Raw genomic sequence first — 18,387 nt, forward strand, 5'->3', positions numbered from 1 at the left:
GTCCCCAGCCTCTCCATTCACTCTGGTGGGGGTAGAGAGGGAGGCAGACCGGGTCGAAGATCCATGGTTTCTGGGTGGCCACATGGCTCAGGCTGGGAGAGGGACCCCACTCCTTGAGCCCAAAGTACCTCCTCGGCTTGGAGCTGGAAGAGCTTGGCGCTTGCATCTGTAAAACGGGAGGGTTGGCTCCAAGATGTTAGGAAAGATGTCACCTGACCAGACTGCAAGCTTGCCAGGAAATGTAATGAGAAGAGAAGGATGGTAATGATGTGCTCCTGAAGAATTTCTCCAAAGTCCTGGTGGCAGAGTCCACAGCCTACCCACTGGAATTGGCTTTTTTTTTTTTAAAAAAAAAAAAGTTTATTTATTTTTGAGAGAGAGAGCACAAGTGGGAGAGGGGCAGAGAGAGAAAGAGAGAGGGACAGAGTAGGCTCTGAGATGTCAGTGCCGAGCCCGATGCGGGGCTTGAACTCATGAACTGTGAGATCACGACGTGAGCTGAAGTCAGATGCTTAACCAACTGAGCCACTCAGGTGCCCCTAGAGTTGGCTTTATGGGGTGACTCATACCCAGAAGAGTCAGAGACTGGCATTTGCCATCAGGAGAGAAGGGGCTGGAGAGTGGAGGCACTTCAGAGACAGACTGCAGTAACTCAGAGAAGAGAGGTAGGGAGGGGGAATAAGGCTATGTCTTGGGCAGTCTTGGAGGCTTCCCGGAGGAGGGGGCTGGGAGCAGGGTCCCGAGGTCAGACAGGGTCAGCAATGGTAGTAAGAATGAGGTGTCTTAGTAGAGCTGAGAAGGGGAGTCTGGAAGGCAAGAAGACAGGGCAGGGGTCAGGGCCACCTAGCTGTGACCTGCATAAGCCCATGTGGGCACAATCAGATAAGACTGATGCAAATACCTAAGGGGCAGCCCAGGCCAGAGCTCCCAGCTGGGCACAGATTGGGGGGTGGCTAAGCCCTGTTCACTGTAGGAGGGGGTCACGTAAAGCTTCTGCGCTCTGCGAAGATAAGGGCCATCTGCTACCTGGGCCTGGCACAGGGCTGCCCTGCTCTGCCCCGAGGGCTGGAGCTGGCCCACGAAGGCCTTGGGACCTTGGGACGACAGGGCTTCCTTCCTCCCCATGTTTTTGTTCAAGTTGATTAAATCTCAGGAATGTTTGCATCCAGGAACAGAGGCCCACATGTGTGCCTTCAGCAGCCTGTGGCTATCAAAATCCTCAAAGGGCAAAGTGCTAGGCTTAGAGGGAGTTGACAGTGGGCCAGAGGGAATAAGGAGGGCCAGCAGCATCCCCCAAATCACAGAAATACCCCAAGGATTCCCAGGTCCTCCAGAGCACGTCCAGAATCTCAGTAATATCCTCAGAATTCTAGTAACACCACAAGAACTCCCGGAACCACAGTATCACCCTCATGAACGCCCAGAACTTCAGTATCACACCGGATCCTCTGATACACACCAGAACCTTGACCACAGTCCAAGGACCCTGAGACACTGGCAAATCAAGCACAGGTTGGTCAGAACCATGGTGAGCCGTTGCAGAAGGTCCAGAGACCCCATTGCCCACAACCCTCCCATCCTTGCTCTGGGCTCTCCGAGTTCAACTGCACCCCACAAAAGTTCCACAACACCCAAACCTCAGTGACAAGTCAGAGCCTCAGCAACACCCCCAGTCCCCAGCAGCACAGCAGAGAATGCCCAAGGGGTGTTTGGCCCGGGAGTAGGGAGTGGGAATGTGCCTGCCTGTGCAGCTAGGCCCCGCCCCTGGGGTCCCCCGTGGATAGGCAGCCGGTGCAGGTTCAACATTATGCGGGCCCGTGAGCTCTGGGTCTGTTCTCACAGTGCCTGTGTATCGAATTGCCCTTGACACACACAGGTTCATAACCTGGCCCCAGACGGAGCCTGACCCCTTTCAGTGGCTGGAGGGCATGTTATCAGCTACTAAGCTCTTGGGGGGAGAGTGTGGATGGCTCTCTACCTCTTACCTCTCTACCTCCTACCTCCCTTGCTACATGGGAGCATCAGAAGCATCACCTGACATGCCCTTTCTGGAATCCTCCCCTCCCCCTCACCAACAACATCATCATACATGAGGGACTTCGGCCAGCCTGCTCTGGTATGAGTGTAAACCCGGGTGAGAAGTAGGAGGAAGGCAGCCGGCTGTTGCAGGGAGAGACGTGTTCTTCCCCTCCCGGAGCGCTAGGCTAGAAATGACTCAGAGGAGGGAAGCTAGAGGGGCAGCTTTCAGCTCAGGACAAAGGTAGCTTTCTTACCATCACAGAGTAGTGAGTCCCCTGTCAGGGGAGGCAAACAAGAAGAGGCTGGTAACATCAAGATGCTACAGATGGTTTTCTGCCCTCAAAGGAGGACTGGCCACAGGGCCGTGAAGATCCCTCAGCTCTAAGAGCCCCGATTCTCCCTTCCAAGCACGTGCTCCCTGGAGTGATGGCCACCGTGCTCGGGCCTTGACACATAGACTTCGTGCTGCCTGCCTTCTTCACTGAGGAACTGACTCTGGGCAGGTCCCTTGAGTTCTCTCCCTCTCTCTCTCTGAGCTCTCTCTCCTTGTTCCCTGCTGGCCATAGGACAGGGTTCTCCATCAATCTCTCACAGCAAACTGTACTCAGACACGACTCTACTGATGTCTCCCTGTCTTTAGAGCCAGCTCCCCAGTACAGCCATCTCCAGGTCTCCAACTTCATCCCTCAGAACTGTTCTACCCTACCATTCCGGCCACCTTCCTGCCTCCAAGCCTTTGTTGGGGCTCTGACCCCCCCCCCACTGAAGTACCTTCTCCCTGTTCCCCCACCTCTTCTGGTCTTACCCGGCCCGCAAGGCTTGGCTCCAGCCCCAGGGTGCTCCCCAACAACTGAGGTCTCCTCCTCTGAGAGCCAGCACCAGCTCTGGCTGGGATCCCGGAAGGCTGGCTGGTTGTGCAGTCTCAGCAGATGGCCCTAAGCAGGGTCCCCAGCACCTGCTTTAGAAGGTGTTTGATCTCCTCCTCCCGGAAAGGCAGATCCCTCCTTCTGCGGCTCTGGCCCTGCCCCTCCCCCCCCCCCCCCGGCCCCCTGCCCCCCCCCCCACCCCAGGCCTCCCGCTTGTGATTCCAGGATCAGAGAAGCCCACCCCACCCCCATCTCTCCAGTTCAGGCCCACAGCCAGGCTGGGCCCCACACAGCACACAGGACGGCTTGTCTCAGGAGGAGCCTCTCCACCCCCACCTCCAAACCATTTGCCCGAAACTTGATCTCCCTGGCCCTCAGAGTCACCTCTGGTGGAGAAGCCTGCACAGGGCTTTGATGGCTGAGTTTCCCCAGCTGTGGCCCTGGAAGGGCTCAGGAACCCCCTACCTACCCTCATTTGTCACCATCCATCACTCCCAGGGGGCCACTGCCTGATGAATTGCTCCACACCAGAGGGGAACCACCAGCTAAGCTTTTAATAACCAGATCCGCCTCCCGCTGCTGGCCAGCTGGGCTGAGGGCCCTGACCATGGGAAGGGGGACTTTGCAAACAGCACCGGAAAAGAGGAAGGAGGCTCAGAAGATGCTAACACGTGGTGCTGTGGCAGGCAGGGAGGGGAGGCAAGGGATAAAGATGGGGACCGGAAGCAGAGCACTAAATTCCCAGGAGAAGGATCCCTGGGGAGACACCTTCCACCTCCCTGAAGGAGAAGGGGGTCCAGTCAATAAAAGGGTGGGGCAGCCTAAGGAACACAGGCTTTAGGACGTGAGATTGGCTTCCATGACGGTGACGACCCCGGACAGAGGGGCACAGCAGCGAGAAGAGATTTTACATAGAAAGGGGTAAACTACAACACAGAGAGAATTAACTTCTGGCCCATTTTCAGGAATCTATCCTCAAAGAACATTGGTGTACATACGCAGGGAAGATGCCCAAGGCGGTTCATACTGCACAACTTGGCAACGAGCTCAACATCCATCGACGAGCTTTGCTAAGTCGGTACAGTAAGGTACTATCGTCGGTCACAAAGAGTGAGGTGCTTCTTCCAGGACTGGCATGGTGGGACCTCCAAGACATAGGGACGAGTATAATAATCATGAATGCAAGTTGCTGAGCAATACCTAAATCACGATCCCATTCTATGCTCCTTTAAGCCGGGGATGTGCACGTGTGTGTGTGTGTGTGTGTGTGTGTGTCTGTAAATACCTTAAAAAATGAATCTAGCAGACATGTAGTAAGCTGTTCACAGTGGTCACACTTGGGTGAGGAAAGAGTTTGGGGAAATGAAGGGGGATTTTCACTTGCTTGAAATCTGTCTATCTATCATCTATCTATCTATCTATCTATCTACTTAGTAAGCAAAAGGAAAACATTGTAAGGCTGTATTGAAGCCTGCTGTGAGAGAGGAGCTGTGAAGGCATCACTGAGCTCTGTGAAATGGATTCTGTCCCCAGCCTAGTATGGCACATTCCCCAGCCTGTCTTGAAGTTCAGAAGCAGACCTGAAACTAAATACGGGCCAATGAGATAGAAAAAGAAGTGTTGGCCACAACTTCCCAAAGGAGGTGTTCTTTAAAAGAGAGATGTTTTCTTTACTTCCTCCTCCTTCCAGCTGGTGGAAATGCAGTTGTGATGGCTGGATCTCAAGCCGCCATCTAGGACTATGAGGTGGAGGTCATGAGTTAACTAGGATAGAGCAGTAAATTAGCTGCAAAGAAAGAGCCTGAGTTAAGGCCAGATCTTGGGGCTGGAGGAGATCTCAGAGACTCCTGCTTTACCCATATTCACCATCACATCCAGAGGAAACTGAGGCCCAGAGAGGCCACATGATGTCAGGGGCAGCGGCTGAGCGAGGAGAAGTTTTGCCAGAAATCCTCTCTCCCCCGACACCCCCACGCAAATACAGAGCTCACAGCTCTTTGCCCAGAAACCTCCCTTTCCAGAGCTTGGACTCTGCTCCCTGCTGTGACTGGGGGACCCCATCTGGAACCCAGTCCCTGGGGTTGGGCAAAGGCCCTCAGAGTCGGTTAAGTGGCTGGCTCGAGACACAGCTCTCAGCATTGTGTCTGATGAGAACACAGAAGAACCTCTACCCACTGGTGCCTACTGGTGGGTCTGTCTGTCAGTATCTCCTTTCTCTTTTTCTCTCCTTCTGTCTCCTCGTCCTTCTGTTGCCTGTCTGTCCCTGCCCGTCAGTCTCTCTTTCCACCCCTGCTATTGTCTCTCTCTCTCTCTCTCTCTCCCCCACCCTCACGGTGTCTGACTCAGTCTCTCTGTCCCCCATCTTTCTCTCTCCTTCTCACTCTCTGTCTCTGCCTCACTCTCTGTCAGTCTCTGTGTCTCTCTCTCCTCTCTCTTTCCCTTTTCTATTCCCCTTTCCTGCTCTTTGTTTCGTTTCCCTCTCTGCCTCCCTGTCTCTACATCTGATTGTGAAGTTTGTCTCTCCTCCTGAAGGTTTTAGGCGGCACCCTCCCTTGGCCTTGTCGTGAGCTAGCCTGGCACTGCCCCTGCCAGCTCCTGTCTCTCCCTCCCCGCTTACCTGCCCTATCTGCCTCCAGGGCCGGGGGGAGGACTGGCGCTGGTCTCCGAACCCCCAGAGTCTGTAGGACCCCCAAGGAGGCCGGCTCAGGAGTTTGAGTCCTCAGAGCCAGTAGAATAGCCGAGCGGCCAGGCGCATGGAAGGGCAAAGGTCGTCGGTGCTGTCCCTGAGGCAGCAAGAGAGACTAGAACCCTCTCCCTCCTGCTACCTCAGGAGGTTTATCCTTTCTGAGCCAAGGCTGGCAGAGAGGAGCTATCACGTGAGCCCAGGGGTCACGGGCGCAGCCCCAGCTCCCGCTCAGCAGAAGGCCAGAGCTAGAGGGCTGTAAGGATGACCCAAGATTCTCCTGCCAGCGCTCCGCACCAGAGCTGGAGTGGGAGGCCAGGAGGGGAAGGACACACACAGCCTGATGGAGGTGTGGGGACTGGATCAGACGCACCACTCAGAGGGGAGAGTGTCATGGTTGCCAGGCCCCAGCCCTGACCCCCCACAATCGGTGGAGGGAAGAGACCAGACTTCTAATTTTGCCTCTACCAGCTACTGAGTGACCACAAGAGAAGCTCTATCCCACTCTGGGCCTGTTTTCCTCTCTGTGCCAGGGAGGGAGGCTGGCTGCCATGCTTCGCTTTACCAGCGTGAGTCTATGATTCTGTCACCCCGCGGCTTCTGGCGCTGTGGGCTTGAAAGGAGTGGGGTGTGGAGACCGTTCCACTCAGAGGGTTTGGGGGAGAGGCCGCGGGAGGGAGGCTGGGTGCTGAAGTCCCGGGGTGGAGCAGTGATGACCATGTGACCATACCGGCCTGGGAATCAGGAGGCCTGAGGTCCAGTTCCACCCCTCCACTCCCTTACCTGACATCTCTGAGCCTCTGTTTCCCCATCTGTAAAAGGGGATAACTGTGCCAGCACTATTGGGAAGATCCACATGTTCCCACCGGGAGGATTCGGCTCTGAGCAGAGACCAGGAGTTGGGGGTGGGGGGACTGGAGGTGGCTCCTTGGGGATAGAGGTGGGGGTCTGAGGGCCCACAGGAGCCATGGGGGTGTCAACAAGGGAGGATGAAAGGAGCCTTTGTGGGAAGCAGGAAGGGGCCCTCTGGGGTGGGCTAATTACAGGCCAAGCTCTTCCAGACAAAGCCAGTGGCCTCTGAGTGGCCATTCTTCCGGGGAAGAAAGAAGACTGGAGGGTTCCATTAAGGCCTCTCATGCTGGGCCGAGGAGGGCAGTTTGGAAGTCAGCACTGCTGCCTCTCTCCTCCTCACCCACACCCTGCCCCTTCCTGACTCCTGTGGGAGCCAGGCCTCTGCCTGCTGTTTAAATCTTTTGAAAACCACAGAAGGCTGAATCAGGGAGGCAGCTGGGGAGTGGAGAGAATCCTGGGAAGGGAGCAGGGATCTGGTCATGGTCTGCTACCCTGGGCTCAGTTTTTCTATCCATAAAATGGGAGTGCTATCCAGCCCTGACCTGCTAAAATTCACTGAGGTTTCCAGACTTTGTGGAACTGAGGCCAGGCCCAGAGAAGCCTGACCATTAGGGCCCACTGTGTCCTGCCCTGCCACTTACCCCCCTGCCCTCCCTCCTGGGCACCAGCCTGCAGTGAGGCACCAGAATGCATCTCTGAGTCCAAGTGTGAGTCAAAAGCCCAAAATGGTCTTCACTTCTCACAAATGGAATCCAGATGAAGTAGCCAAAAGAACCACTTCGTATGATTTTCTGTACAAGCAAAAGCTGGGTCGAGTTTGTCCATCGATTCATTTATCCTTTCACTCATTTGTTCATGCATTCGTTCATTCATTCATTCATTCATGCTTTAATGGTCCCCCAGGTACCTATCCCTTGCTCAGCCCTGGCCTGGACACACAGACATGATCCCTGAAGAAATACTCAGTCGAGTATGGCAAAGTCACCACTTGAGCCAGAAGAGGAAGGTGCAGAGTGGGGCAGAGGAGGGAATCACTGATCCGGCTCCAGAGGAAGAGGCTTTTAGCTGGTCCGCAGGACACCCAGGGTGACACCAAGTGTGGCTGGGCTATTGGGGCGGAGGAAACAGCACCAGCAAAGGCAGGCAGGGGAGTCAGGGCAGGCCTGGCCTGGGGCAAACGTGAGCCTTCCCAAGACCTTCTGCTAAGTGAAATAAACCAGTCACAAAAGGACAAACACTGTGTGATTCCCCTTCTGTGAGGTGCCTGGAGTAGCCACAGTCATAGACACAGAAAGTAGAATGGTGGTTGCCAGGAGCTGGAGGGAGGGAGGAATGGGGAGTTGTTTCATGGGTGTAGAGTTTCAGTTTTATAAGATGAGAAGAATTCTGGAGTTTGGTTGCACGATAATGTGAATGTACTTAACACTACTAAACTGCACACTTAGAAATGGTTAAGATGATAAACTTTATGTATATTTGACCACAATTAAAAAAAAATTTTTTTTAACGTTGATTTATTTTTGAGACAGAGAGAGATAGAGCATGAATGGGGGAGGGGCAGAGAGAGAGGGAGACACAGAATCGGAAGCAGGCTCCAGGCTCTGAGCCATCAGCCCAGAACCCGACGCGGGGCTCGAACTCACGGACCGCGAGATCGTGACCCGGGCTGAAGTCGGACGCTTAACCGACTGAGCCACCCAGGCGCCCCTGACCACAATTTTAAAAGGTAACTATACACATGCACACACACACACACACACACACACACAGCCTTCCCCAGGGACTGAGCTGGGGAGGGGAGGCCAGAAAGGGGAGAGGTCAAGGGCCCTCAAACCATGCTGAGACCAACATGGCCAACTGGACTAGGAGTATGCATGGGGCCTGTTTGCATGGGGGTGCACAGAGGTTGCCCCCAGGGCAGAAGGGAGTGACTCCCATCTTATAATGTCTCTTGGGGTCACTTTAAACATATAAGGGAAGAGAGCCGCTTCAATTGAATCACTGAATCTCCAAGACCTTAGACTGAGCAGGGGCAAGTCATGGCCTCTGGACCCAGGCTGGTGGGTCAGGCCCAGCTATGCAGGCAAAGGTTCCCGGGTGGCCGAGGCCACCCACCCTCTTCCCTAAATGGCCCTTCCCGGTACAACTTACAGAGTCTCAGGCCACCACAGCTGTGGGAAGACTTACCGCCCAACTCACACTTATGGTACAGATGGGGCCACCGACACCCAGAGAGGGAAAGGGACCTGCTCAAGTTCATGTGCAAATCAGGTGACTGGAACTCTGGTCTTCTAAACCCTCTTTGACTCAGTTTCTCCTTGGGGGACGTGAAGAAACTGGTTTTTAATCATTGCAGAGGATGCATACCACATACATTGGGACCCTTAGTGGGGCTGGCCAATATCATCTGGTTATCTCCTACTTTATGAAAATAAAGCGTTCCAATCAAGGTGAATTCAAATGAACTCTTAAATGAAGTCTATGCTACCCATAAATGTGCTTTTTGGACTCAGAACTGTAGAACCGTACTTCTCCGGTGTTGGGATACGGCAGCCCCTGATAGTATGAATTTCAATCTTTGAGCCAGTCCCAGGACATGTGAGTAGGGCAAAGTGTAGGTATAGATACAGATCTCAGCTCAGCTTCTTACTAGCTGCGTAATCTGAGATTCTCTCAGCCTCAGACTCTTCATTTGTAAAATGGGAATGATTATATCTACGTCATGGAGCCACGTAGAGTGCCTGCTGCTCCATGAAGAGTATCATGGATGATGATGATGATGATGATGATGATACTGGAGGCGAAGATGGAGGGATGGTGGGATGGTGATGACAGCAGAGATGGTCGTGGTGGTGGTGGTGACGGTAGAGAGAAGGTTCTTACCGAGGAGTGTTCAGAATTTCCCTTTTCTTCTCAGGTATCGGCATCAGGAAGGATGGGTTCCAGCTTGACAACTGTTTGGTGTGAGAAGCTTTGGGGTGTCTGTAAAGTGAAGCCGTGCCCCATATTGTGAGTTTTGATTGTGAAGGTAAATTGGTTCCGGAAGCAGGTGCTAAGGCCATGCTCCCAGAGAACAAATGCTCTCCCTTTTCCTTTGAGACCCTCTCACCCACCCAACTCAACAACTCCTGGGAATGAATAGGCATGTGGAGACAGGTTCTCTGGACAATGGGAAGTCCTGATTACCCCCTACCCATGCCAGGACTCCTCATCCCTGACCCTGCGCTAATTTTTCCATAGAACTTATCTTCTAGCATATGTTATAATTTACTGATTTCCCATATTTAGTGTCTATTTTTATACCAGCCTCCCAGTGGGGTCCCAGCCTCCCTCCCCCACTAGAAGAGAAGCTTCAGGAGGGTAGGAACCTTCATTTGGTTCACTGCTGTATTCCAAATGTCTAAAATAGTGCCTGGCACACATTAGATGCTCAATAAATATTTGTTGAATGACCAAATGCTGAAAGGGTGGGATCAATGGCAGCCTTTGTTCCCCATGACAGGCCCAGCTTCCTGGCTTGTTACCTGGTTTCTCCTCAAACAAACAGAGAGGGGTGAGGTATAGCCCAGCGAGCCCGGTGTACAGGCTTTCATACGGGGCCCAGGCTGGGGCTGTGGGAGTGAGGGGGCAGTGCTCAGCTTGGGGGTTAGTCCCTGGCAAGACCATGGCCTTCAGGGGGCCTGAACCCTGGGTTCCTGCATCCCTGCAATACCGGAGGCTGAAGGCCGAGGAGAAGGAGCTGGATCTGGAGTTCGAAGTCTTGAGTGTGGGGTTTAATGAGGAGGGCAGATATGCCCTGCGGCTTACAGCTGAGAACCCCCTGCAGGCCAGCTCTGGGGCTGGGGTACTGTTGCAGGTAAATGATGGGGACCCCCTCCCTACCTGCTCTGCTGTCACCGATGTCATTGAGCAGCAGGATCCTGGCCAGAACCTCGCCCTTACCGGGAACAAGTTTGTCTTTACTTTGCCCAAAGGTATGAAGTAAGGGTAGTGGCTGGGGGGAGAGAAGGACCCTGCAACTCCTGCCTCAGCCCCTATCAGGGACCCCAGGGAGCCTCAGGGAAACTGGGAGGGGCAGGGTCAGAACTCTAGACTGGATCCCAAAGCTCAGCCTGTGTGATCTTGGGCAAATGCTGGCCCTAAGTCAGCCCTTGACTCCTTCCGTGTGACATGGGGACACTGATGTTGAATACAGGGTTTTGGGTGAGGAAGAAATGAAAGGACACATGAGGAGTGGCTTTGTAAATTTACAAGAGCTGAGTGCACAGCAGGTTTGGGCACAATCCTGCCGGATGTCATACTGAGTAACGTTAAATCCCAGTGCCCTGAGTCCCCAGGCTGAGCACCACTGGACTGTGGGCATGGGGGTGGACAGGGAGGTGGAGACCCGGTCTGGCCTTCAGGAAGCTTCCAGACTAGGTAGAGAGGCAGGAATCTCAAGCAGAGAATAGTTAAGTGATCTGGAAGGAGAAGATCCACACCTAGACTGCGAGGTCATCTAGGCAGGCTACCTAGAGGAGGAGAGATGTGAGGGAATGGGGAAACCAAGTGCGAGGCCTTCAGGTGGCCAAAGATCAAGGACAGGTTGCACTGTTCCCTCCACGTGGCCTTATACAGGACCATGTACCTGAGTAAGAGCCGTCCCATCCCCACATCGGTAAAGCGAGGGGCCCTAGAGGCGTCAACCGCAGGGAAATCTTAGCCAAGCCTCTTAGCTTCCAGCCAAAGGGCAGTCCCCCCAGGTTTCCTGAAGGCCCTGCCAGTCATCTCCACCCCCCGGGGGAGGCAGGGAGACCCCAGACACCGTCCCTGAGCCCATGTGTCTCCCACCCCACACCCCCCACTTTACCCCGCCCTCCAGGGTTCTGCAAGAACGACTGGCAGCACGACGCGCAGCTGCGCGTCGAGGCGCTGCGACTGGGCGGAGCCTCGGGATACCCCGCCCAGCGAGTGGGCGAGGCCATCTTCCCGGTCTTCCCGCGCCCGGACCAGCCCCGCATGAACCTGTGGGCGCGGGAGCACGAGGACCTGTACCGCTACTGCGGCAGCCTGGCCCTGCTGCGCGCCAGCGCGGACCCCACGGCCCGCCACTGCGGGGGCCTGACCTACAGCGTGGCCTTCCGCGAGCACCGGGCCCCTCAGCCTCCAGCCCCAAACTGCCCTCCGGGGGCCGGCCAGCCAGGACCCGTGGCATCACGCCCAGAGCCCCAGCTGCCCAGGCTGCAGGTGGGTGTTCCCTGGGACCCCGCTCAGCTTCTGGCATCACTGCTTCCCCAGTGAGAAGACCCAGAGCCTCTGATAAGCCTGGATGTCCCCAAATCCCAAACTGAGCAACAGAACTTCCCAGGGTGGCCTCGTTCAGTTCTGGGGAACGTGCAGTCTGAGAATGGAGGCAGGTCACCTCCAGTCTGAAGGGGATGACAGAAAAATAGAGCAAAGCCCACACAGAGCAGGGACACCACGGGGTGGGATGTCTTTTGCCCAGTGGGTAAGTGTCCCCGAGACCCTTCATTCCGCAAACTCAATCTCACGCGTTGTCACCAGGTTTTGAGAGATGCCCGAAGTGACCAGGAGACAGATGTCTGTGTGTGTCCCCCTTCAAGCCCCTCCAGCTCCCACCACGGCCAGGAGGGACTCAGCCCTGAACCAGGATTCTGGCAGCCTCGGACCCAAGTAAGAGAGTCTGCTGGTCCTTGTACAAGCTGAAGGAGGGTTTCCCAGTATGGTCGTGTTTGGCAGCCGGGCAGTGTGTCTGGTGGGCCTCAAAGCCAGTGTAGGTGGAAGCTGGCAGCCCATATCATGGGTGGAGAAACTGAGGATCATCCCCGAGGATGCTTGAGTCCATTTAATACCAACAACATTTCCTGGGGAACTTAGTGTACAGTCGTGCATGGAATCCAAAGCTAGGTCAGTCCCGGAGCTCATGGTGCCACCCAGCTTAAAGACGGTGGGCACAGTGTGGGCATCATGCAGTCCTGGAAGCCATGTGCTGGAAGGGGCACTCTGGTGAGGGAGTGTGCAGGTCAGATTTTGGAGCCTCACAAAGATTCCTCAGAAGAGATGTTATTGGAGATGAGTCTCTCGTTTATTTGTTCATCACTCATTTACCCATTCATTCAGCCATCAAACGTTGGTTAGGCGCTGACCCTGTCAGACCCTGCGCTAGGTGGGTGAGATTTCAGGATGTCAATTCTGGGCTTTGGGGAAGGTATTCCAGGCGGAGAGACTAGAATAAGCTGCCTGAGGAGAAGGAAAGGGTTTCAGTGGCAACAGGAGACTGAGCTAAGCCTGGAGCTGAAGGTGGCTGGCTTTTCCTGCAGCCCCTCTCCCGGGCAGTGCATCGGCCTGGGGCTTTAGCAGAGCCCAGGTGGTGGGCTGATCAGGCTCAGGGAGGACTGATGGGCCAGAGAAAGTGGAGGGAATCAGGGTGTGATGGCAGAAGAGCTAGGTGGCTATTCAATTCGGGAGGCAAAGGGGGAGACCGTTGGTGTGGGAGAAAGATACAATGTGACCTGCTGGCATGTGCCAGGAAGATTGAAAGGAACCCAGGGGCCAGTTTCTCTTGCCAGGTCTCAGCCCGTTATGTGGACCACTTTGGCCCCTGTTCAGCCATTCATTCACCAGTCTATTAACAAATACTTTTGACCGCCTATTGTATGCCCAGGGCTGTGTGCCGGGGAGGCTGAGGATGCCCTGGGTGCTTGTGAGGGAGTTGGAGCTCCCCCCGTTTCTCGGTGACATTCTGCTCTCTCAGGCTGCAAGCAAGCTCCCTGACTTTGGGGCCCTGGCCCCTCTGTCCTAGTTTGTCACAGGACTGCATACACACACAAGAGCCTCAGAACTCAGGGAGAAGCAGTCCCCTGCTCTCTGTGACCGCTGAGAGGCCGGGCCTTGCAGACAGCTTGCAGGCTGCAGCCCTGAATGCATGTGATGGGGCGGCTGCTGCAGGGAAGGGGGGGCCTCGGGGTGGCTGAGCCATCCTCAGCAGCTCTAATTTCTGTTATTTAATGCCATCATCTCCCTGCCATTCTCCCTCTTAAAGTGTCAGATGTCTGCTTCTACCAAGACAAGAAAATGGCTTTCAAGGGAGAGGAAAATAGCTTCCCTCCTGGGGGGTCAGCAATCACAACCCTGACGACAGGGTCAGGAAACTGGTAGGGAACAGATAATGCAGCGAGCACCTTTCTGGAACCGGGACTTAGAGGCTCCACACTGGGGCTGGGGCAGCATGCCTGTGGCCAGCTCCCTGGGGAAGTGCATGTGGCCTAGAGCCACAGGGACCCTCGAAACCATCCTCCCTCCCCTCTGTGCAGATGGAGAAAATGGAGCCCTAGAGGGAAGGACTTCACCCAGCTCTCCTTGGCTGTCAACTGAGGAGGAGGAGAAAGACATCTGAAAGTGGGGGTAGGGTGAGATGGTGAGAAGAGACCATGATCCAGAAGGTTGGAGAAAGGAGACTGCATTCATTGCATGCAGTTCAGGGCCAGGAATGGATTTCTGGGCTTCGGACGCAAAGGGGTAAACTCAAGGTCACCTCCTCCAGGAGGCCTGTTCTGCATGGATTTTGTTCCTTCCAGACTATCTTCAGTCCTGTATGCCTCAGGCATGTGAACCAATGAATCTATTCCATTTACAACTGTATTGTGAGCTGTAAGTTGTTCAATTTGTGTGTCAGGGTTTTTTTCTTTTTAATGTTTATTTATTGTTTTGAGAGACGGAGAGTGCAAGCAGGGGAGGAGCAGAGAGAGAGAGAGAGAGAGAGAGAGGGAGAGAGAGAATATCCCAAGCAGGCTCCGCATTGCCAGTGCAGAGCCTGATGCCAGACTCGAACTCATGCATGACTTGAGCCGAAATCAAGAGTCGATGCTTAACCAACTGAGCCACCCAGGCGTCCTGTGTGTCAGTTTTTAGACCAGAACTGATCATGTTCGTGGGACTCAAGTGTGGCGTCGTGGGCAGAGGGCAAGGGGGTTAGGAATGCAATGATAATGACTAGGCAGCAGGAGACAGGCCTCTGAGTGAGCTTCAGTGACTGACTTTGACTCTGACCCATTGTGTTCCACAGCCATGGCCCACAGGATACATAGCCCTAAAATGACACACCAGTGCTGGTCACAGCATGTCCCGAATCCCAGAGACTCCACGGGAACAATCAATCCCCCCACAGTAACATTACGCCGACAACGAACACCTTCCCTTCTCCAAGTCTCAGGTTTCCTCCTGTGTGTGTGTGTGCTGGGGGGTGGAGTTGATGGTGATGAAGGGCAGATCCCCCATGGATGTTTCCAGCAGGTACAGTCAGACTCCAGGATGGAGATCACTCCGTCGGCCCCTGACCCACGGATGGGGGACTGGGGTGCACAGGCAGAGGCTACAGAGGGAAGTTTCCCGTGCATGGGAGGGAGCCAGCTCCAGGTTTCCTGCCAGCTGCATGGGTGTTTAGTGGCTTCCTTTCTGGGCAGAGCTCCACCAGACCCATCCTGTCCCCTGACGTTACCTCCTTATCTTCTTGGCAGGTTTAAGGCCACATGGCTGTGCTACCCCAACACCCCCCAGCTCTCCTTCCCCCAGAGTAAGAGGGAGTTTATCTGACTAGAATGAGGGTGGCCTGTCCAGTGCTGGGCAGAAAACATCCCTGGGGTGAGGGGAGCAGCAAGGTGCAGGCCACAGTCTGGCTGCTGGGCTGGCTGGGGTGACTCTGGCTCCATTCTTCCCTGGGGGGGGGGGGGGGGGCAAGGGGAGGACAACACAGCCTGGAGCCTGGAGCCACAGAGTTCTCAGGGGCCACATTCCTTCCGGCACCTCACTGGACCTCTCTGAGAGATCCTGAAGGTTTCAGGACGAATTCCCACAGGCAGAGCTGTTTAAGAGCAAAACCTTGGGCTGGAAATTCCCAGTGATAAAATTTCTGGAAACATGAACTTGAAAATTCCTTGCTTGTAGCTGTGGGAGCCATCATGGGGGCTCCCTCACTCTCTGAGCGAGTGATTAAGCGAGCATCCTCCCACTGGAGCGGGAGCTGGGGGAGGGGAGGGTGTCGGGGCTCCCTCCCCCACTCCAGCCCGGCATTTACCTCTTCCAAACAATCGCAGTTTTGTTTCATGGAAACGATTCCGTTCCCCAGGAGCCTTTTAAATGACGCTTTCAAGGGTCTTTTTTTCTTATTCTTTCCATTTAAAACACCTTTTTTTTTTTTCTTTTTGCCCCGGAGGGAGAAAAAAAAGAAGAAAAAGCTAATAAAGCAATCACCAAATGCTGAGCACCTGGCTCTAAGCCTGTGGCTTCTGATTGTGGCTTTGGCACCGACAGGCTGGGGGCTTTCATTAACAAGAAGTGGAGAGGAACGGAGCTGGCGGTGGCTGGTCCGGGGCATCCCCTCTGCCCTCTGTCCCTAAACTTCTGGCTCCGTCTCTCTCCCTTTGTTCCCTGCCTCCCGGTCCCTCTCCCCCATACCTTTCCCTTGTCCCCCACCCCCATCCCCTCCGGTCCCATGCCGGCCAGCCGGAGCTCTGGCCCTGTGCTCCGGGCCTTCCGCCTTCCGCTTACTGCCTCCGGCCGGCCGGTGCACTCCACGTCTTCCCTCTCCTCCCCTTTCACTCTTTTAAATTCATTGTGCCTTTTATTGCTCGCTATTGCATACGCTGTTTCTATTGCCCTGGAGACTGGAATGGTTCAAGCGGAGAAAGGCACACAATGTGGATTTCATTAACTTTACTGCCTGTTTCATCTCAGGGTGGGGGTGGGGAGCTGGCCCGGCTGGGGGAGCTGGGCACCTCTGTGCTCACACGCCTTCACCATGGTGCCACACCTTTGGTGTCCCTGCCAGCTTGCCTCATCTAGAGAAGCCTCCCCTTCTGCCACTCCCTCCCACTCTCCTGTTGGGAGGAGGATGCCCATGGCCCATTTCACAGGTGGGGAAACAGAGGCTCCAGAAGGCAGTGCTTGGGATGCTACTAAGAGGTGGGAGGTGGGAAAGGTGAGAACAGGTTAGACCCTGCCTGCTGGCCCCCTCCCAGGCTACTGTCCCCTAGTCCTTCAGAATAGGGACTATACTGTCGCCCCTCCTCCTCCCTTCCTGAGCTCCAGCAAATACAGATGATTGGAGCAGGTCAGCGCCTCCTTGCAAATGAGGCAGTTTTATGGGCTTTAGAAAAACACTCCGATTGTTCCCTCAATTACCCTGAGCAGATTGAATATATTAATCTCTCTCTTAACTCGAGTGAGACTTGGCGGCTGCCCCTCCCCCAGCCACCAGCACCCCTCTGGCAGCGCGGCTGGAGTGACTCCCAGCCCCTGGCCTTCTTGGCCCGAAGCAGGTCAGCCTGGGTCCAGGCAGCACACTTTTGCTGCCTGTGCGCGCGCGCGCACACACACACACACACACACACACACACGCACGCACAGCGGACAGCTGCTTTACATTTCTCTATCAATTTTCATTGATTTCCTCCTTGGCCGCTATTTGGAAGAGCCTTTTCCTCAAGTAAACTTGATCATGGGGATAGTGGGGGTGGGGGTGGGAGGGAGACTGCAGGCAGCTCCCCCTTCTGCTCCTGTGACAACAGCCTCCAGCTTAAACACACTCTGCCTCAGGCAGCTGAGCCCCCGTTAAAAGCTACCTGAGGTTTCCCTTTGTAGCTCGATTTTCTTTTATTTCAGAGGAACAAAGGCACTGTCAAGGCGTTCCAGGAGAGCGCTGTCACCCACGCAGGGAGGGATGCAGACCCATCACGGTGATGGAGGGCTGAGGTTGGCAGGAGAGTCAGGGCTGGCCCGTGCTGGCCCAGAGACAAGGACATGACCAGCCCCCTCAGGAAGAGAAAGGCCATCAACTAAATGTACCAAATTGCCCTGCAGGCCACCTGATGTCCCCTCTTCCTCTTCAGTAGCACTGAAAGATTTTCTCTCTCAGGGACCTCTGAAAGAGAGGTCCCTGGACATAGCAGATAAGAACCTGAACATGCATAAGTTGGGGGGTCTCATATTTATGTCCTTGCCAAGCCTGTCCCTCAGTCCTGCCCTGCCTGATTTCCAGGTCACCTCTATATGCCTTCGAGGTGCTATCAGGATCAATGTCTGGAGCTTGGCAGGATGGGGTATACAATAGGTTTGGGATTCAGGCAGCTTACAATGAGAGGCAGGTATACTGGGGTCAGATGGACCTGGGTTCAGATCAGTATCTAGCATTTATTTAGTAGCGATGTGGCCTTGTGCAGATTACATAACTTCCCTCAGCCTCCATTTCCACATCTGTGAAATGGAGGAGAGCAATCCTTGTGTCCCCGACTGCTGGAAAGACACATGAACTAGCTTACGGTTGCCTCTGCCCTGCAGGAGGCGTTGAATAAATGCTTGCTGTTCTAGTAATGAGTTAAGATGTCTGTATTGGGCAAAACTGATAGGTCTGGGCCTCAGTTTCTGCATCTAGAAAATAGGGTTGCTTCCTTTTGCCTAGCCGGCCTCCCAGGGGAGGGGTGATGGGAACTTGTGAACCCCACCCTCTGGGACCCCCAGGTTTTGGAGTGGAGAAGGCTGGCCCAGCCTGGGTGCTAGTCGAGGAAGAAGCTCCATTAGCAGATTGTTGTAACTGAGCGTGCCAGATGGCCCTGCTGCCCTTCCCCCCCATCTCCACCTTCCCCCACTCCAGCCAGGGGCTACTGCTGACTCACACCTTCTGGAGTCTGTGTGAGTGAGTGTGAGTGTGTGTGTGTGTGTGTGTGTGTGTGAGAGAGAGAGAGAGAGAGAGAGAGAGGGAGGGAGGGAGAGATGTGTCTGGTGAAGGGGATATGGAGCGGAAGGGGGGTGCCTGCTTCTGATGTCCTTCCAGCCAGCCCAGGGGAGGGAACCATGGTGGCCTTCTCATCTCCAGAAGTTACCTTCACAGTGAAAGAAGGAGGGGGGAGGGGCAGGAGGATCCAGTCATGTGGCGTTTTATGGTTGTCTTCCTTTCTTCTCCTTCACTTATAC

The 18,387-nt window shown here is 54.7% G+C and overlaps 1 protein-coding gene across 1 annotated transcript in view; it reads left to right on the forward strand.

Annotated features, from left to right (window-relative positions):
* Positions 1-10,067: 10,067 nt before the first annotated feature.
* CCDC33 (coiled-coil domain containing 33) overlaps positions 10,068-18,387 on the forward strand; it is a 107,185-nt gene continuing 98,865 nt past the window's right edge. The window contains exons 1-2 of the mRNA XM_049613858.1: positions 10,068-10,394; positions 11,282-11,610. Of these exons, the coding sequence (XP_049469815.1) occupies positions 10,085-10,394; positions 11,282-11,610 (639 nt within the window). The 5' untranslated portion in view covers positions 10,068-10,084. The remainder of the gene's footprint in view (positions 10,395-11,281; positions 11,611-18,387) is intronic.

The sequence above is a fragment of the Panthera uncia genome, assembly GCF_023721935.1.
Source record: "Panthera uncia isolate 11264 chromosome B3 unlocalized genomic scaffold, Puncia_PCG_1.0 HiC_scaffold_1, whole genome shotgun sequence".
In the NCBI taxonomy this organism is placed as follows: Eukaryota; Metazoa; Chordata; class Mammalia; order Carnivora; family Felidae; genus Panthera; species Panthera uncia.